Source organism: Dipteris shenzhenensis, chromosome 2 (assembly GCF_047967505.1).
Source record: "Dipteris shenzhenensis isolate YYH24624 ecotype China chromosome 2, Dip_SZ_1.0, whole genome shotgun sequence".
Classification (NCBI taxonomy): Eukaryota; Viridiplantae; Streptophyta; class Polypodiopsida; order Gleicheniales; family Dipteridaceae; genus Dipteris; species Dipteris shenzhenensis.
In genome coordinates this window covers 13,891,676-13,912,647 of record NC_141597.1, presented here as the reverse complement: position 1 = coordinate 13,912,647, position 20,972 = coordinate 13,891,676, and the positions used below count along the sequence as shown (strand labels likewise).

The following is a 20,972-nucleotide window of genomic DNA, read 5'->3' as shown; positions in this document are numbered from 1 at the left end:
CTCAAAGCATGCAATCATGGCTGATTTCTGTGCCTTGGATTCCACAAAAAATTTGTCCCTTTAACAATAATGCCTACATGAGAAGGTAATTGGCTCAGTGAATGTGAATGATAATGTTAAAAAGCTCCAATCAAGTATACAAGCAAATATATGAAAGGACAGGTTAAATAGACCAGTAACCAATGGACTGATTTTTCAGAAACTATTTGCACCCCTTAAGCCATACTTACATTTCCTTTTGCGTCTATTGTGTCACAAATTCTCTAAGGAATTTTAATTATGTTGAGGACAGGATGGATGCACCATACTTTTAAATAAACTTTTAAGACCCTTTCACTTTGTTTGAAACTCGTTGGCACAAATTTCTGAGGATACGCCTCTCACTCACACGCAAGGACAATGCATCAAAAATCTTGTGCTGTGCAGGACGACTAACAGTTTCAAGAAGTTGTTGATCCTCATCTAGAGATGCCGTCCCATACAGTTTATCTCGTCTATTGTAAAGCCACAGCAAACCCTCACATACCTCTGCTGTGAGAAAAACATCCTGCAGGTTAACTGCCTCCTTTGAATGTGCAAGGACTCTATCCTGTTGGTTCCTTCCCCTTGATGGCACTGACTTTGATCCTTGATTCCCAGGGCTACTAGCTCTGTCTACTACAATACCAAGTAAATGATCAGTCCACTGGTAGCGTCGCGCAAAACTTTCATCTACATCTCCATTGTCAGCAGTAAAATCAAGTCTTTCAAACGCATCATCTGAAAGATGGACTACATACAACAGAAAGAGTAGCTCAATCTGCGGCTCTCCACAGGCAGAGATTTCAAAATATTCACTGCTTTGCGTTTTGCAGGCGGTACAACCAAATCGTCTCCAGAAACGCACTCGATTGCGCACATGCCGTTTTGAGAAGACCAATGTACAGTATTCCACCACTAGTGCAAAGTCAATATTGACGATGTCATACGGATTTCCAAACTCAGTGAATCCATAACGGTGCAAAAGGGCAGCATTGCTCAAACTCCCATATGTGTTGAAAATCTGCAAACAAACATGTTCGTTGAATGCATTTCAATTTGTAAATTCCCACAAGAAAAAATATTCATTTAAATTTAAAGCATGATGTCATAAATGCACATAATAAATGTTATGGATGAACAAACAGCTACCTCCTCAGGCTTAGCCTGACTTCTCTAGGGCAGGGAATATGATGGACGGTGGGAATTTCCCATCAGCTGGTAGCTGGTAATGTGATAGGGATGAAGGCTCTTTGCAGTTAGAAGTTCCTCACCTCCAGCTACATATTACCAAACTCGTTGCTAACAATCTGAGTGGAAATGTGTATGCATGCCCCATCAGTATAACTGGCAATCCTTGCCTTGGCTTTATGTTAGTAAATAAATTGCTGCAAACTTATTCTGCAATGTGGATGTGTTTGTCTAACAAAGTGGCTGGCAACCAAGTGTACATGGTTGAAAGGACCAAGGCAAAAAAAGTACAAAAACTATGCATCATATCCAATGAAGTAATGGCCAGAAGGGATTAAGATACTGATGGGAAGCACAGGCATGCTTTACATATTCAAGGCTATTGCCAAACATGTTTTTACAGCATCTGAATGGAATTCCAAGATCAAAGATGAGGACTCCATGCGCTATATTTAAAGAGCGTGTGAGATGCAGTGAAAGCATGCGATGAAGAGAAGATATGAAGAGCGTGTGAGATGCAGAAACTTTCAATATAGCGTTGCAGGGCAAGTTGGAGAAGCAGATGGCTCAGCCAAGGTGCAGCACACATGCTATTGCTTTGGGCACCTAAGTACTCTATTGTGAGACTACCAAAGCAGCGGGGCTGATTGAGGACAGGCATCCTTATGTTTACAGAAGGATGTTGCACTAAAGGCTTGCAGCTAAGAATTGTCTCTAGTACTAAATGTGTTACTGTAGCAATTGGTTTATTGCATTGTATATTCCAAAACAAAGAAGCTTGAACATACTTATGTTCAGTATAGATCATAGAAGATAGAATCTCATGTTAACAAATTCAAAATCACAAAGCACAGTTCAAAAATTTCAACTACCCTGTCTTATTGATCAGCATCAATCTTCGGAGTTAGGAGTGAGAATTTACAACAGGGATATGTACTGTGACTGGTACAAAAGAGGAGTGGAACCGTAGACAGGGAATTGGAAATTTACAACTCAGATGGACATGTACTACATGCATAGATATGTCTTCCATACTCAGCTCCCATGGCGCCGGGACCTGTAAGGCTTCAGTGCACTCCCTTGCTGAATCACACGTGCCTCGTGAATAGATGTGTCTGTTACAAAGAGTTCAACCTATTCTGAAAACAGTATCTTCTTGGGGAGAAACACGACTCTTCACCTCACAGTGTAATAGTACAGAGAGATTCTTTTTTTAAGAAATAAACTTCTAGAGAGTACGAGAGAAACTACCCAGACTAAAAAACCCCAGGTTAAATACATCATGCAGAGCATAAAAGACCCTGCAAAGTCTGAAAGAGCCAAGACTGGCTAATCATGCAAGAGTGGGACAACAAAAGAAGGGACTGTTTATCAGAAACAGCCTGCTACCCAGTCAAGACTGCTCTGGAAGACCCTTGCAACCTAGACCATAAGCCATCAAGGACCAAGATATGCATGATGTCCATCCATATGCTGGCTGTCGAGATTGATACCAACTCCACGAAGCAGAGGATAAAGCAAAGGCCAAGGTGAAGGATGAGAACCAAAGGATGAAGCCAGCCCCCGCCAGAACTCCCAGTCGAATGGTCTGAGCCCCAATAGGTTCCGAGACCAGAGAAGCCAGCGAAAGGGACAAGCCAAGCAGCCATAGAGGTGGCGGCCGAAAGTTACGAAGAGATCCCACCGAATACATTTGGCAAAATCTTCGTAAGGGAGTCTCAGCAGCGTCTTCTAGCAACAATTTTGGCATCATCAGCGGAGCACATTAAGTAGACTTTGACGTAGGAAGCATGAAGGAACGTATTTAGGCTAGTCAGAAGTTATTCAGTGGTGATAGAGTGGTTGATGGTGACAAGGTTGTGGGAGTGTTTGTGTTGAGAGCAGCAACAATAGTAGCCAGGCTGTGTGCAGTGTTTCTCAAGAGCAGGTGTTGGAGTGTGTGTAGATAGATGCAAAAGGTGAAGGTAGGATAGAAATGTGCATGGGGATGAAGACCAAAGCCAAAGGTGTCAAATGTGGAGCAATCCCAAAGGGTGTGCCAAGTGTGGTGGTGCCCACTTGTTAGTACAAGGTCTAGACTCTAAATACCAGCCAGAAGTCAAAAAACATTGCTCGCGTGCCCCACGATCCTGACCAGCTCAAAACGTGCATCAAGGATATTCTCATCCATGGATCTGGATATCTTGACCAGCTGAGGACTAACTGAAGGAGGGTTGGAGGGGGCTGCTGGGCTGCTGCAGACTATCCTGCCCTGATCCAAGCTCTGAGGACTGCTGCTGACTGAAGGCTGGAACCTGTAGGAGTAGATAAAGAATGAGGGCCAAGGGGCTGCCTTTTATAGGCGCCTTTGGACCCTAAACTGGCCAACTGGCCTGTTACAGACCCACCAACCAGGCTTTGCCTCTACCCAACCTGCACCAACCCCTGGCTGACGTGGCCCGACTGTCACATGGCAGTCTGGTGCTTGCTGACATGAACGATGATGTGGCACTGTCCCACTGCCGGCGTGGCACTGTCCTGACAGCCTACATGGCTGTCTTGCCTGTGTGCCAGCCTGAGTGGCTGTTGCATTGGTTGCTTGCATGGCAGCTGAAGTTTAATGCGCTGGCAATAGCCAGCATGGCCATGGGCTGCAGATACCCGTGACCCCCCCTTCTACTGGAACACGAACTAGGGTATGGAAAAGGTCTCCTCGTATGCTGCGAGGAGGTCTGGGTAATCCGTTTCCACCCATGGTGCCGCGTGGGAGCCTTTGAGCTTGAACTTCACTGGATACAAGTGTTGTCGATTGCATGTCCCTTTCTTGAACCAATGAAACAAGATCTACCAATGAAACAAGATCTGCTCAGGCTCAACTATCTCGGCCTCATCAACAATTTCAGCCTGCTCCACATCTAAAACTGTTGCTAGTGCCGGATCTACATATGGCTTGAGCCACAACAGGTAAAAAACGGGATGCATGGTCCATGTCTAAGGTAACTGCAACTTCACGGATACATCCTAAGGGGCCAAAGCTTTGATGCGAGAGATTCAAGCGCTGAAGACCAGTAGCAAAAGAGGATAGTAGTACTACATCGTCTGCGTATAGGAGAATCTGGATGGCAGTCTCCGCAAGAGAGCAGCCTGCACCTCCGAGTGTCCTGATGGTGGTCTCGAGCTCGTCGATGTAGAGGCAAAATAGAGTCGGTGACAAGGGACATCCTTGTTTGACTCTGATAGTGCTCGTGATCTCTGGGGTCCAGCTGGTGCCAATCCTGACCTGCCCTGTCACCCGCTCATAGAGAGCTAGTACTGCCCAGATAATCGCCGAGTTGTAGCCTAACTCCTGCAGACGTCTGATGAGTCGGACGCGGGGAACGGTGTCGAATGCCTTGCGGAAATCCACAGAGCAACAATATACTTTCTGTCTCCTGTGTCTGGCCTCCTCAATGATCCCTCTAAGTGTAAAAATGTGATCGTAAGTCGAGTGATCCGTCCTGAAGCCGGCCTGTCCGGAAGCCCTGAGCCCCTGTATCTCTGCGCGAGCACTGACCTCGCCATCTAACACTGATGCATAGATCTTGGACATAACATGTCCAACCATGATGGTCCTGTAATTCCCTGGATCCATGGGATCTCCTGCTTTGTGGATGGGTGTGATAGTGTTCAGGGTCCAGGCTCTAGGGAACCCGTGACAGACAGCTTCATTGAACAGCGTTGCCAAGATGGGGGCTAGAGTTTTGATGCCATAGGCAACAAACTCTGTGCATAGGCCCTCATGATCCTTAGCTTGACCGTTATGAAGCTTATGTGCTGCGTGGGTGACTCCCTGGGTTGTGAAGAGGATACAAGAATTGGGGCGGGGGGTGACTGAGAGGTCGGGAGGGGGCTAATCAGGGATATCATAGAGTGTGCGTGCGTAGGTGTGCCAAAGGAAAGTGTCCGTGAGGGGGGAGGGGGATCGGCATTCTAGGAATTTCCTCCAGAAATCCTTGGAGTTGCTACTAAACTCACTAGCGTATCCTCATTCTGGCGCAGGAAGGCTAGCTTCTTGCGACGGACTAGTCGACGATAATCCCTGGTGAGACGTGGGTTGGCCCTAGCGTTTCGCTGGGTTGTGAGTCGGAGTGTGCGGCGTAATGCTTTGCACTCGTCATCATACCATCTGTTGCAAGGGGTAGAGCCAGCGGATGGAGGACGGGTGGACCGGGCAGTGGAAGGAAAGATGTGGCGGGCTGCATTGTGAAGGGAGTGGGTGATAAGGGTGGCTCGGTGATCTAGAGAGGGTATAGTGCCTATGTGTCTGAGGAGGGAGGCTAGGTGGGCTGAGTAATCAGGTGAGAGGTTATGATCGAAGTGTATATCATGATAGGTAGTATAGTTAGGGGTGTGGCTGGGAGGGGCTCGGGACGCAAGTATATGAAAGAAAAGGTAAGTGTGATCGGCTCCTGGGGGTAAGGGTGCAGTGCGGAAGTCAGTGATCTGTGGGGCTAAAGCAGAAGATCCCACAAATATAGTCGACGACACTGGCTCCTCTGCCATGTGGGAAACATGTGAAACCAGAGGAGGTAGGCCACCGATCTAGTCCATTGTAGATGACCAGATCATGTATGCGTCCAAGGTCCAAAAGAGCCTGCCCATACCCAGTAACGGGAGCGCGACTGTCAGCCAAGGAGCGAGGGAAGCCCAAGTCCTCTGTGTCCATCTCAGGTAATAGGACCGGATCTAAGTGGAAATCCAGGAGTGATGTCTGACGTGCACCTGTCCTTGCGTTGAAATCCCCAACTAGGAGAACCTCTCCGCGTCTGGAGAACTCCACAATGTCTGAGTAGAGATCTAGATAGGGGGATACCCCCGTATCCTCGCGAAGCATCCGTGCGAAATGTGACGTCTTAGGAGGAAAATAGCAGACTGCAATAAAGAGGTTGCGTGTGGAGGGGCGTCGGAATCGGAGCCATAGGTAACGGGCATGGGCATCCCGTCTAACCACGGATGTCAAGCTCGTGAGTGCTGAGCGAAGGAGTACTGCAACTCCGCCTGACCCTTAGACCCCCCCAGTATATCTGGTCTCCTCACGGAATACTGACTCCCAGGTATAGCCACTGACCAAGGGGAGAGGGCGCTCGGGGCTCTCATGTGTCTCTGTATAGAAAGCGATGTCGCGTCCAGTGTATGACTCTGAGAAGTTCCCAGGGTCAGACCAGAGGGTACCATTACAGTTCCATACGGTGCATGCCAAGGGTACTGTGTGCTGAGTCTGAGTCTCATAGACCATGTCTCCCTATTTGGGGGGGGAGTCTGCTACCATGTCTGGAGTACCTGGTGGGGCTCGGCGGCGGGGGCCAACTAACAGGCGGCCATCTCGGACGACAGCCCACTTCCCCTCCTGACGGGCTACATCTCGTTGCTGAAGCATAGGTGTGAGATCCTCATCCATGAAGATAGTAGGGTGGTCCCGTAGTGTAGCACGCTGCCTGAGTGCTGCAAGTCGAGCCTGAGTATCCCTGAATCGGATGATGAGTGGCTGTGGGCGCGTGGGATCCCGTCCTGTGCGCCATGCATGCTCGATCCCATGCTCGACGAGGCCGAGGGTAGAGGTCACAAAAGCAGTCGTGTCCGCTAAGGGGGTGAGTGAATCTGCGTGGGGGATACCTCGTACTCCGATGTTGAGAGCCTTACTGGCCCTCTGTTCTTGCTCGGCGATGGTGGCTGAGACTGCTGCTTTGGGTGCCCGTCTCGCAACGTCCACCCATCTGGTAGTCTCCGCAATAGCAGTATGGATAGTAGCGATCCGCTCCTCTACCTCTGGTGTAGTGCGCGGGGCCGCTGTGACTGTAGTAGTGAGAGACAACCTCCTGACGGAGGTGAGTGATCTCCTCGCGCATGCTCTGAATAAGCTGGTCTTGTGCTACGGTGTGATCCTGTAGTCGATGTAGCTCCGCAAAGATGTAATCTATCGTCTCAGGTGGGACCCGGGGGGGTGCGAACTGGGACATGGCGTATGGCTGTGGAGGCGTGGGCGATAGGCTAGCTGTATATGGCAGAGGAGTGGAGAAAGGCTGCTGGGTGAGGGGAAGGGGGGACATAAGAGTAGTGGAGACAGAAGGAAGCTGTGTGGGGGGTGAGGGACTGTGACCCTCTCCTGTGAGGGGCAGGCTGAGTGGTACAGTGGTGGGGGGGGCAGTGATTGGAGTAGAGATGATGGCTACGGGAGAAAGAACTGCATTGGTGTCCATTGCACCCGATGTTCAGGGCTGGTTGGCTGTCAATTGCTAATCCACTCCTGGAGATGCGCTTTGTGATCTCTCCCACAATTGGCTTCGGAGATTGTTTGGGTTTGTGGGCCATTGTAGGACTTGTTCAAGTGCACGATTTCCAGGGGAGGCAGATCTTGTGCAGCATTGTTGTAGGGGTGCGCAGGCCTGCGCAAGGCCAGTGGCAAGCCAAGGCTTGCAGCAGACAAGGGCCCTCAAACCACGGGAAGGCTGCGGGAGGGTGTGGGGCAGAGGCTAAGGGAGGGGGGGTGGTGCAGAGGCTGCGGGAGGGGGGGGAGTAGAGTGGAGCTACGGGAGGGGAGGGGCAGAGTGGAGCTACAGGAGGGGGGGCAGAGTAGAGCTACAGGGGAGGGGGGGCTGAGCGACGAGGGAGGGGGCGAGCGACGAGGGAGGGGGAGGCGGAGCAACGAGGGGGAGGGGGCTGAGCGACGAGGGGGTGGGAGGGGGGGGGGGGGGCTGAGCGACGAGGGGGGGGGAGGGAGCTGAGTGGCGAGGGAGGGGGCTAAGCAGCGAGAGAGGGGGAGGCTGAGCGACAAGGGAGGGGGCTGAGCGGCGGTGAGGGGGAGGGGGCTGAGCGGCGGTGAGGGGGAAGGAGTTGAGCGGCGGTGAGGGGAGGGGGCTGAGCGGCGAGGGGAGGAGAGACGACGAGGGGAGGAGCGAGGGGAGCGGCGAGGGAGGGGAGCGACGAGCGAGGGGAGCGGCGAGGGAGAGCGGCGAGGGAGAGCACGAGGGAGAGCGGCGAGGGGGCGGCGAGGGGGGGTAGCGCGAGGGAGGGTAGCAGCGGGAGGGAGGGTAGAGGGAGAGCGACGAGGGGGCGGCGAGGGAGCGTCGAGGGTAGCAGCGGGAGGGAGGGGGCGGCGAGGGGGCGTCGAGGGAGGGTAGCAACGGGAGGGAGGGTAGCGGGAGGGTAGCAGCGAGGGAGGGAGGGTAGCAGCGGGAGGGAGGGTAGCGGGAGGGAGGGCAGCAGCGGGAGGGAGGGTAACGAGAGGGAGGGCAGCAGCGGGAGGGAGGGTAGCGGGAGAGAGAGAGAGAGAGAGAGAGAGAGAGAGAGAAGGGGGGGGGGGGGGGTGACGAAATAATGCTCAAATGAAGACATGAAGAAGGCCTTCATTCATTCATCACGTGTATCAAGACAAGTGAAGTACAAGTCTTATATAGGCTACTCACTCACATACTAGCACCTAGTGCATATGGGATAAGTCCCATGATGACACGTGGCACTCACACAAGACTCACACACATAGACTAGTACTAGATCACCTCGTACTAGACACCAACACACTCTTTGACTATGATATCTCCAACACCCTCCTTCAGAGCAAAGAGTGTGACACGCAAGAGTAGACCGATCCCCCCTCCACCGCAATACTACAAAGAGCAAGTCCAACTATCCAACACCTCCCGTGTGATAGTGACTTCTCAGTCAATAGCTTGCGACCGGCAAGGGCAAACCATCACTCGTCATCCCCCCTTACTCTGAGCTGGGTGGTCAATACCATCAACCAAAGTAAAAGACAATACATTCATTTTTGGGGGATAACCCACGGTAGAGTACCTCTTTTTGACTCCAAATACATTCAATTTAGAGGGACAACTCAAGGCTGAGAACCTTTATTTGACTCAACACAAACACACATAGCATAGGGGCCTAGAAAGCCTGGTCAAATGGATCCTCGTTGTCAAGAGAGAGGCCATGAACCTCTGCTGTAGCTCCATGTATCTCCTCCGAGGGCTCTTCAGGTTCAGCTTCGTCTTCAGCTAGAAGATTGGTATGATCCTGTGCTTTCTTCTTGAAGCAATGGGCTTCAATGAGTCCTTTCCTCTTGCAAAACCTGCAAATAATGTTCTTGTTGGTCTTCCATTTGCTTGTGGAAGCAAATGCATGATCAATAGGAGAGGCAAGAGTGGCTTCCTTATTGTGATGATTTCTCAATGAGGAGGGCCACCATATCATCAAACATGGTAGTGGCAAGACGAAGGATCTCAAGAGTGTGCTCAAAGTGAGAAATGCCATGCATACTCTTCATAAGGACGGCCATTTTATCTTCATCATCAAGGACACTCTTCAAACTTGAGAGTTGTTGAACAAGAGATTGAAACCAAGCTAGATGATCACTCAACTCATCACTCTCTTGCATTTTCAGATCATTAAATTTGAGCTTCAAAAAAACTTTAGAGTTGGTGATTTTGTTACCAAAGGTCTCGAGGTGACTCCAAATCTGCTTAGTTGTTGACTTGAAGTCCATATGATGGATGAGAGAGTTAGCTAAGCAAAGACCAATGAGGGCAATGGCCTTAGCATTCTACTGCTTCCAAATCTTTTGTTGTTGTTGATTAGGTAACTCAACCTGGTCATCCTCAACATCCTAAACTCCTTCACGCATAAGGAGAAGCTGCATTTTGGTTTGCCATGTGGGAAAACCTTCCCCTTTAAACTTTCCCACAAGGATAGAACTTGAAGACAAAGAGGTCATGACTGAAAATAGCTTTGTTAGAGTGGATAGCAGCCTAAAGTGCTGTAGCAGGTCCGAAATCTGCAAAGCGGCTCACTAGGGCACCCCGAAGTGCAAAGGCTGGTCACCAACGTGCAGGGCGGCTCCCTAGAACAGCTCCAAAATGTGTAGCAGGACACTAGTCTGAAAATCGCTGTAGTAGATGTGCTGGAAGCCAAGAGACCGCTCGAAAAGGCCCTCAAATGACTCGAAATGCTGCAGAGAGTGCTGTCAGGTGGCCGACTACACAGCAGCAGTAATAAAAGCCTGTTCTTGGCATTGAAAACCTCCGAAAATGCTCTGTTGAAGGCAGCTATGCAGCAGCAGCTCAGAAACCCTGATTTTGGCGATGGAGAGCTCCACAACCTCCTTGGGGAGCCACACGTGCAGGCGCCTCTTGCAGGAAGTGCCAACCAGCAAGCAAAGAGGGAGCACCTAGTGCATATGGGATAAGTCCCATGATGACACGTGGCACTCACACAAGACTCACAATACATAGACTAGTACTAGATCACCTAGTACTAAACACCAACACACTCTTTGACTAGGATATCTCCAACAGAAGTTACTAGTAGTTGGTATGGACACAAGGATTGTGGTCACAAATGCGGCACGGTGGTTGGCTAATCTCTGACTCGAAGGGTGAACCTTTGTACAGGATCAACAGCTAGAAGTTGAGCCGCCAGCTCCCCTATATAATTCATGATTGTTTTGCAGGCCTTGGCATTAGAGTAGAACCTGGATTACACCCAGGCTTGGGCCTTGGTGCTCGTATCAGTTTGTATCACAGCCACTCTATCGCTAGAAAAAGAGTGCAAACCTCATTTTTATGAGAACTTGTCTTTGTGAGTTTTTGAGATCATCTCGTCCAGGGTTATCCTGGATGGAGCGAAGCAAGTTGTGAAGGTTTTACTTTGATACAGGATCATACAGAATTCCAGGTCATGGATATGATGAAATTACAGATTTATATCTGGATTGAGAATCGCAATTTAGGTTCCCTGAAGGGAGCCTGGTCATGAAGTAAATTTGAGAGAGGCTACCATGACAATCGTAAAGCAATGCGAATCGGACTCTAGTCAATTCATGAACTGAGTGTTCTGTTCGGGCTGTTTTGTTTGACTGCACAGAAATCATTGGCAATTTTGTGAGCTTGAATAGGATAAAGAAGGTGCAATTTTGCAGATTCTTCATCCCTGGCATGTTCCCTCATATCCATCAGCTCCAGCATTGGCAGTAGTTGCCTTAGCGCTAGTGCAGTAGTACCATCAGCCCCAACCAGTAGTAACAGCAGTTCCCTTAGCAGCAACGGCACCTCAACCTTCATCACCGGACTGTCCAGCAAATGCCTAAGCTTCTGCAGCAGGCTCAACAGTCACCCTAGCCTCTTCAGATCCCAGCCTATCGGGGCGGGGTGGGAAGGGGGGGAAGTTGGAGGAGGGAGAGGGAGAGTTTATTAAAAGTCTTCGGAAGACCAAAGGGTCTATGAGACTAAAAGAAACCTGATAAAGCGATTTGAGGGGTGGAGCCGCTGAGAAAGAGAAAAGAAAGAAATATATATCAACGTCCTCGGGAGGCCTCGTGGGCCTATGGGACAAAGTACACCAAGAAGAAAACTCATTCAAGCCTCAATGGGCTGAAGCAAAGGGCACGTTCGGAGCCCTTGCTGAGTACTAAGCTAAGCAATGCTAAGCTAAAGAGCTCAAGAGCTCAAGCAAAATCAAATACAAACTGAAGCAAACTGAGAACTGGGACTCCAAAGCCAAAGCCCGACACCGTGGTGGCTCTCCGGTGAGCTGTGAAAATATCTCAGGCTGTCAAGTCGTCTCACGCTATGGCGAGGGACGTGGTCTCCTCGATCTCTGAACCTGCTGAGCTATGTCCAGAGTTCCTCCTCGTCTCTGCGGTCTTCTCTGAGGAAAGCTGAGATAGACTGGACCTCAATAGTGTGCGCTAGTCGCTCTCCATGGCGTAAGTGGTCTCTGGGTCCCTCTCCCTTTGCTGATCCAGACTGTCCTCATATCAGTTGGCTCCTCCTCCACTCCACTGTGTCCTGGAGCTGACTCAAATGCATAGAAGTCTGTGATGCGCCGCTGTGCTAGGTCTACCTCTATATCCTGAGGCCTGGTCACATCCTACTCGTCTCTAATCTGTCGCAATAGTGTCTCCCTGTGTCGCCGCATCTCGATTAGATTGAGCCCAGTGCATACCTGGTCATGGAAGTGGAACAATCATGAGAGTGGACCGAAGCCGCCCCCCTCCTGGTAGAGACAATGGTATCATCCCCGGATCTCATAGTAAATTGGGTAGGCAGATATAAAATGCTCCTCTCTCTCAACCACCTCGAGCGTGCATAGCATACAAATCTACTACTCTCCCGATATACTTGCAGCTCTCCCCCTCAATCCTCAACTGATGGGACAAGACCCGTATCTGTCCAATGGCGATCCTCAGTGCATGTGAGACTCCTCTATCCTTGAGGTACGGGGGTCTAATGATGAATCCCTCCTCCGATACTGTCAAGAATTGGTCGCGATGATAGAATTGGATCTTGGTGGGGAACTCCCGGTCTCCTCCCCAAGTCTGCAATGTATGGAGCTGAAGGAGATCTAGCCATCTGATTCGGTTACTCTTGTCTCGTGGGATCGACTCAGGTGGCACGTCCATGTTGTACTGAAAGCGGGGAAGCATGTCCATCTGAATACCATGCTCGGCAAACCATGTGGATATACATACATACCATGTGTTTGCCCCGCTCTCTGCTAGCCGTCTGAATGACTCTAAGGCCAGCCTCCATAGTCTCCAATGAAGTGGATGAATGTTACTGTCTAAAAGATGGCGTCAACCTGGAGAGGTGTCATGGCAAACTCTTCCTATATTTTCTCATGTGGGACTGATGGCTTACTCTAAATCATCCTAGACCCCATAATCACTTGTAGCCGCTCCACTCTGTCACCGAGAGATCACTCACCCAGAACGGTGCTGCATACAATGTACATGGCAGTCGGCCGCACTAAAGTATCGAAAAGCCAACCCTTCACCGGTGAATCATGAAAGTGTGCCTCGAAGCACTATCTCTCTAGCCGGGCCAAAGCACTCTACCCCCATGTGAGTCGAGCCCTAGCTACTTGGGCATGGTGAATAGAGGTTCTGTGAAGACTGCTCCGACTACACTACTCCACTGGCTCACCTCGGTCAGTGAAGCTACGTCAGTGAAGCACTATGCCTGAGTTGTTGAAGATCATTATCTTGGTCTTCCTAACGTTGATTGTCAAGTCTCTCTCTCTACAGAACACCTCCAGGGCCTGCAAATGTCTCTGCAGCCCCTCCGTTGAAGATGGTATGAGAAATATGTCATCAGCATATAGCAATATCTATATCACGAGGTGAACCAATAATGATTCCTCGCCTCCTAGGAAATCTATAAAGGATGTGATATTATCAATGTAGAGTCCAAAAATAGTCGATGAAAGAGAGCAGCCTTGCTTCACCCCCATCGTGCTCTCGATCCAATCCGATAAGCCTCCTGGAGCACCACTCTCCCTCTAAACTCATATAGGCTCATCACACCCCAAATCAGAGTCTCTTGAATCTACATCTCCTGTAGTCTCTTGATAGTCTACAAAACAAGTGTAAGATGACGTGTATGGAGGAAAACAGCACACCGCAATGAAGATCCGTCTAGCATCTGGTAGCTGGACTCATATCAACATATGTTGTGCGTGCTCCTCTCTCTGTACCACCAATATGAGTGGGGTCTCATATGTGATCTGAAAAGGACAACCACATCCCCTAAGCCTCATACTCCACTATCTCTCCTCACTCTTATGTGAGCTGACTCCCATGTATATCCTGTCACTGCACTCATCCCATGGGCCCGACACCATCATGTGCTATCCAGTTCCCCCTTTCCTTCTCTTCCTTCTATTCCCTATCTATCTACTCTCAAATAATCACCTTGCCAATCCTGTATGCATCCCATTTTCCTGCCTCTCTTGCTGCCATCACGCGCACCATTCCCTCCCTCATGTGCTCTTGCTGTAGGAGAGTGAGATCATCATCCAAGTATATCCCGGTCCCTTTCAGAGTTGTCCTCATACTCATGAGGCTAGATCTGTCCATAGCAGTCCTGAGCTTCATTACTTGTGGTCTCATAGGTGTCTTTGCCTATCCCACTCTCCAGGCTGTCTCACAAGTGAGATTGACCCCCATCTTATCAAACAAGCTTTTGGCATCTGTCGTTGGAGTATCTCCCACTATGACGCCTCTAACCAAGACATTCAGTGCCTTGCTAGCTCTTCTATTTTCCTCCTCCAGGGCTTCAGAAATAAACTCTTTCTTGGGGGCTGTTGTATGTTTCTTGACCACATCTTTCCACCCCATCATCTTCACCTCTCCTTTGCTGATTTGTTGCTTGAGCTCAGCATGTGTTATTTGCATTCTTGCTTGCATAACTGCGATATCTCTTCTTTTTCCAGAAAAAACTGCGATATCTCTTCTAAGAGTGGCATTTTCTGTTTTGAGCTCTTCCATGGCCTTACAACTCCCTTCCGGTACCCTTCATGTCCTTTCATTGCTCCACTTCAATTCCCAAAGCATGTGCCTTATCCTGGAGTTTGTTTTTTAGAGCTTCCCACTCAGCTTTTTCTTTCTCCCATTCTTCCCCTTTCTACCTCTCCTTTCTCCATTCTTCTTGAATCTTCCCTCCTTGCTTCTTCAATTCAGATAATGTTTTATCCACATGTGATTTCTCTATTAGGAGGGCCACACTTGTGGCCTCCACGATATCAATTTTCTCAATCAATGCTAAGCATATTTTGTTGAGACTTGCAAGGACATTGGATGTAGCATTATGAGTTGTCCCTGCTGTGCAGAATTGAAGAAATTCCTCACATTTGTGGGAGTGGGTGTGTTTGTGTCCTGGTATGACCTTCAATCGTGTTGGTCTTTTCTTAGTGCATTGCAAAGAAATACTGCTGGGATCTCCTTTTTTCTGCACTTTCTTGATCTCTGTCCTGACTTTCTTGATTTTCTTGATTTCTTGGTCCTTCTTACAGGTCCAGACTCCAGGGATGGCTGGAGCAGAGGCAGGGTGTTTGACGAGAGTATGGCAGCTGGTGTATAGAGAGAGAGAGAGAGAGAGAGAGAGAGATCATTTGCTATCTGTACCAGCCCACGCAGTTGTTTCAAGATGACTCAAAATGTCAATGTTTTATGAAGGATTTCCTGAATTTCAAATACTTCTTGCTGTGTCTGAGGAAGAAAAGAGAGGCAAAAAACTCTCTAGGGTGTTTAGTTTGGTAATACCTTCAAATGTCTGATGTTAAAAAATGTTAGGCAGAAAAGAGGAAACAGCAGTATGCAAAACAAAACCATGCACATCCTACTGTATTTGCTAGGTCAAAAACCAACCACCCACAACACAAACCACATGACTAGCCAAGTTTCAATATGAAAAGGCAGAAAAAATCAGATTATTGCGATCAAACTTTTTTTACCTCTGATCCACTTGACACATCCTTCACAAGGATCATCTCCAAAACATCGCTAGTTTCGTTTGAACATTCTGTGGAGTTAAGCGATCCTCGTGGTGCTATGTGTTCATTTCTTTCAAGCCTTTGCATTTTATCACCCTTCCTCGAAAATGTTGGACTGCCTCCCTTCTCCTCTGCAGTAAGTCCGATTCTGGATGCCTCTTGCTGTTTTGAAGTACCAGGATCTTCAACATCTGATTCAGAATCACTGAATATACTTGTGAAGTGTACATCTTCTGCTCCCGTTTTGTGATTAAACCTACAAAAGATGTGCAGACACGCAGAATCATATACGATGCAGTTCCTTGAGATGCGGACTCGTACATACAAATACTTTGATAAAACATGCTAAAATAAAATGAAAAGAGCAGTTTTGTAACGTATCCCCCACACAATTACAGATAATCAACACATTACAGACAATCGACAATTGTATTAAACACTAGCTGCTATCACATCCACTCCAACGTCATTAAAGCCCACCCTCTTTAGACTTTACTTTAATGAGCTGGCCTCTTATGTTGATGCTCTAGGAGGTCAAGGATCTCTGGCATAGTCTGTCATACCTATCTTGCTATATGGGGATGCTATAGTTCTGATATCAAACACAGCAGTAAGACTATAGATCCATCTGGCAACTTTTGCAGGCTTTTTGCGAGAACCGTAACATGAAGGTCAACCTGGGAAACACCAAGATTATAAACTTCAACACTATTGAAGCTCCACTTCTGCAAGAGACTTTCACACTTGCAGGGGAACCAGTTGAGATAGTCAGATCCTCTAGTATAATTGGGATGTGTTTTCTTAGGGTCCAAGATTACTATGAAACTAGCACATCAAGCACGCTCGACCAATAGCATGATTCTTTGTCGAGACTAGAGAGACTGTGTTTCCAAGCACATTTCCAGTATGTGAATACGAAATCACTCCTTATTGCCTCCCTAGTTTGGGAGGTGGCTCTATGCGCAGGTGCTTTTTGGATAGTAGACCTCTGAGAGGATTAGTGCACTGGCTTTAAGAGGCCACAAGACAAGCGCACGTACCCGTCAAGAGGATGAAAAGTTCCAACACTCTTGACGAGGGCGGCGAATCTCTGTTAATGGTGGCTCCTGGCAACTTGAACTTGGCAAGCTACAACAATGGCTATCTTGGATTCAGGTCAATGAAGAGGATTTTGACCGAGACGAAGGGGTCACCTCCAACTTCTCTGTGTCCTTCACCCAACCCAGTCCTTTCCTCTCCTTGGTGGCAGTTCCCTGTCTGGCCTTTGTTTGTTTGTTCACGGCCTTTATTGAAACCCTGTCCCTTCGTTCGAGGGGTTCAAGAGTATGGGACATCTTGCAGGACCTATATGAAACAAACAATACAGCAAGGATCCTCCACCTCCAAAACCCAGCTGTTCACCAAGAGCATGGAGGGTAACACTATGCAGGATGACCTCACGAAAGTGAAGGTATGAAAGATCAACTCAGAGCAGTTGGCCATAAGGTGGACCCAGTTCAGTTGCCGATGCTCATGCTTCAAGACCTTTATTAAAATAACCCATGTGTTGTATATGTGTGTGTGATGATGGTGTGGACATACCCTAAAGTAAAGAGTGACAAGAGAAGGTGTGAGATATGTATGGCACTTGATTAAAGAACAGAAAATTCAAGAAGTCTGTGAACAAGAAGAAGCAATGGAGAAGATTAAGAAAAAGGGTTGAAGAATTCTTGTCTCTTGTATTTGCCTAGCACATCACACACATTCACTCACAATAGTGTGGTATCAGACTTTTTGAAGGTCAGTTTCAAATGCTCTCTCTCTCCCTTCTCTCATTCCTGCTCAAAACTAGTCACCATTTTTGGAGCTTGTTATTTCGTTGTCTCTTCGGTCACCGTTTCTTGCAGCAAATCTGGACACTAGCCTTCCCGAATCAGTGAACCAGAGTTGTTCACAAGTGACATCAGTCCTCAAACTGTATGCTACTTCAACAAAGGTGACTTGTACCTCAAAGAAGAGGCAATTGTGTGTTAGCAAAGGTGAATGCAACTGTGAATGTGACGCTGGCAGCAAAGCTAGAAGCACAAGCAAGAAGCAACTAGCCAGCTAGCAGCGGAAAGCAAAGTAGCATTAGTCAAGCATCAGAAGCCAAGCAGCTGAGCGAAACAAGCCGCAGCAGAGCCTAGCAGCAAAACAAGCATACATTCCTCATGGATGAGGGGATGGTTGCCACTGTTAAAGTATGGCATCTCATAGTGAGAGAGGGCTTCTATGTGGGTGTGCCCGCCAGAAAGGATACGATTAGGTAGGCCTGATAGGCTAGGTTACGCAAGGGCCAACGGCCCTAGGTAATGGCTGGGTTGGAGCCAGTTTGGGCTCCCAATCAGGTTGGGACTGGTCGGGTTAACGTACCCACCCCGACTCTGCATGGGTCGGGTCAGCCAACGTATGGGTCGGGTCAGGTCGACTATCTGGTCGGTTCATCTGGCCAGCCCACCAGGCTGGCTGGGGGCCGCTCCTCCATTCTTCATTCTGTGTCTCACTTGTGGGCCCCCTTGGCTGAGAATTGTACCCTGGATAATTCAGTTGCTATTGCCTATCTCTCTCTCTCTCTCTCTCTCTCTCTCTCTTCTCACACTTCCGCACATGCACCACTCTTATATGGTATCATTCGCCATCGATGATGAGGGACCAAGAGAGGGCTGACCTGGCGCAGTTTTGAAGGCTTTTTCAACGTAGAACTAAGGCGCTTCAGAGGGCTTCTTGCTGCTTGCACGGCTGGCTCACAACAAGCTGACGCAAAGGTCCTTAGACATTCGGAGCAGTCTGCCCAGGCCGACCTGAGGATGCAGTTCCAAGCACAATGGGCGATTTGTGAGCAGCATAAAAGAGGTCAGCCATTAGTCCTATAGGCGGCCTGATATGCTCAGACAATTCACTGTAGCAGAGAACTCAGAGGGGCATCTGAGGCAGCAATTTGCAGCTGACTGCCCATGTCATCTTTTGGCAAACACACTCGCTTCTATTTGGTCAAATATTTTATTTCATAATAGCATTGATGCAAAGGCATATCTAATCTTGGAATCTCAGTTCGTGGTCTCTAGCTTGCATTTAAAGAACTATGTTCACAAAGAATATTTACTATCTTTGAAAAATCAAACCAATGGGTTGATTAACTCGTGTGATTGTTACGTAATACATTTCATGGTACATTTCAATTCCTTGAACTATGTCTTTTCATTTGTCGCTCTTTGTAAGCTGAGCATGATAGTCAAGTTGCCATTGATGTAAATCCGTATATGTATTCAACAAGATTAGGACTTAAGCATTGTGGAAAGCAAGTAGTCAGCCTATCCTATCCTTGTTGGAAGAAGGCAACGAAGCCCAATGAGAATCGAGATCCCACTTTTTCTAAAAAAATTTATGGTGCTTGAATCTCATCGTCTCGCACTCGCAGCCAAGCCTCCCCATTTCGCTTTGGTTTGCAATAGGATGCAAAAGCTTGAAAACAGCGGTTGGAGAAATGGGTACGTTTACGTTAGAACTGATCCTTGCATTGCTTGGATGAATTAAGAAGCAATTCATAAAATGAAAGCCATTGAAAAGGTTCAGAATACCCACAGGTCAGCCAGTGGAACCATGCCATAACCGTGGTGCTCATCGATTTCAAAGGTCCGAGATGCCACAAGCGTTTTTGCCGATAAGTACTCCTCCAAGGAAAAATGTTCGAAAGGAAAATCACGCGGATACAGTTTACTCAATGGGTAAATACATTCCTCCCAGTCCTCTTTAATGAGCTTCTTGTCCTCCTGAACAGCCTGCCTACATTATCACAAGCCAAAAGAACGGAAGTCACCCTAGCTCCCCGCCAAGTCTGGCAAATAGACGGACCTAGAAGTCAAGCCTCTGGGTTTTTGGCATCGTTTAACATTCGTATACTCACCGCATGTAGCTCAGTGCCACGTAGGAGTTCTATCTCGCGAGGTTCCCAAACCATAGGCAATGCCTGCCGGGAGGGTAGCAGCTGTAGATATTCGTACCAGGGAGATCTCTCTTTCCTACTTCTTTCATACATCAGAGCAACAGCAAGCCCTAAGCCGCCGTCTAGTTCAGCTTCCTGTATCAGCTCTGCTGCACCTGTCGTTTTCACAGTTAAGCAGGCCTTTTTGGGTATGGTTGCAATCAAATCCCCTTCATGGAAATCGTACAGTGCCTTCACACCAATGTCAGAAACAATGCCATCACCAAGAGTGAAATCAAGACCATCACTACATTGAATGCCATGGGCAGCCATCCACTTCAAAAAACCTCGGATTCTCCTGCATACATCGGATCAAGGGAAACATGTCAGGGAAGAGCCCTTTGGCTGTCTAAGGTACGTCTAAGAAAAGAGATGTGAAAGTGAGTGGGAAGCACCTTGCTGTAGAAGAAGGTGACATCGTTGAGAAGTAGCATCCACCAGATAGTGGTTTACGTCTTTATATTCCTATTTCTATTTTCTATATTTCTATACCTAGGGGGCCGGTACTATGGAGGGCTAACTTTTTAGCACTAATCTATGGCGGAAATGGCCTTCCTAAAATCAGAATTCAGTGTAGACATTACATTCACGACATTGTCTTGGATGTGTCTCCTTCTCACAAATCCATACTCTTGACTGGAGAATGCCTTTGGAACCAGATTAGCTATTCTTGAGGCTACCATCTTTGCTATTAGCTTGTCTGAAACGTTGAGTAGAGAGAGGGGTCTCCAGTGTCCAAACCTCTCGGAGATCCTTCATTTGGAAGAAGACAAGGTGGAAGTGGCTCTCGTGGTCCGTCCTCTGCTCTCCTAAGAAGTTGGGGGGTTTTGGTCTCCCTGACTTGAGGAGAAGGTCAATCTCTTTCCTTATGAAACTATGGGTACACTTCTTGGATTCTAAGGAGCTGTGGACACGTTTTCTAGAGGAGGCAATTCGCTCTGCCTGTGTCAGATACTTCCTGGATATGGACATGTAGACTAAGGTCTTTTTTATTGCCCCGATATGTCTGAAGTCCAGCTTTCACAACAAGCTAGTTGCTGCATGGAAGGAGGGCATCACATTGCTCAGGTGGAAAGGACTACCCGCAGGTGGCTCGGACTTCTCCCTTAGACTGTCACCATGGTGGCAAGCAGTGTGGCCAGGTGGAGGATTCTTTGTGGTGGGGAAGGAAGCTTTGGAAAGGAGGATAGCAACAAAGGAGATTCTTGTGTGGGAGGACCTCTGGGACCCATTCACAGGTGATTGGTTATCTCCCTTACAAGCTGGGGTTAAATTTATGCTGTCCCAAGATGAGTTGTGTTTGGTGAGTGAGATATTGAGTAGGAACCTAGATGAATGGCCCTTTAATCCTCGGCCCTTGATTGGTTCCATAGCGGACGAGTGGGAATGGGCGCTGGGAATACCCCTTCATAAGCTAACTGCGAAGGTGATGGACAGACTCCTAGTGCATAATGAGGACTGGTTCCAAAAGGCCAATGAC

General features: G+C 48.3%; 1 protein-coding gene across 3 annotated transcripts; it reads right to left on the bottom strand.

Annotated features, from left to right (window-relative positions):
* Positions 1–234: 234 nt before the first annotated feature.
* On the bottom strand, positions 235–20,027 carry LOC147904358 (SET domain-containing protein). Of its 3 annotated transcripts, XM_087394093.1 has the most exons (6): positions 19,888–20,027; positions 19,415–19,790; positions 19,093–19,289; positions 15,454–15,748; positions 780–1,042; positions 563–657 (listed from the first exon to the last, which is right to left on the bottom strand). In XM_087394093.1, exons 1-6 carry the CDS (start codon positions 19,908–19,910, stop codon positions 645–647), a joined length of 1,167 nt encoding a protein of 388 aa, XP_087250219.1. In that variant the 5' UTR covers positions 19,911–20,027; the 3' UTR covers positions 563–644. The 3 variants fall into 3 exon arrangements, with proteins under 3 accessions (XP_087250212.1, XP_087250214.1, XP_087250219.1); XM_087394086.1 differs by having other exon boundaries at positions 235–1,042; XM_087394088.1 differs by lacking the exon at positions 19,888–20,027 and having other exon boundaries at positions 235–1,042; positions 19,093–19,293; positions 19,415–19,539.
* Between the last annotated feature and the right edge of the window lie 945 nt (positions 20,028–20,972).

Coding starts and splice junctions, on each gene's coding strand:
- LOC147904358 (XM_087394086.1), bottom strand. CDS start 19,910: ATGTCACCTTCTTCTACAGCAAG. Junction 19,791..19,887: donor TCACCTTCTTCTACAGCAAG/GTGCTTCCCACT, acceptor CGATGTATGCAG/GAGAATCCGAGGTTTTTTGA. Junction 1,043..15,453: donor ATGTGTCAAGTGGATCAGAG/GTAAAAAAAGTT, acceptor GTTTGTTTGCAG/ATTTTCAACACATATGGGAG.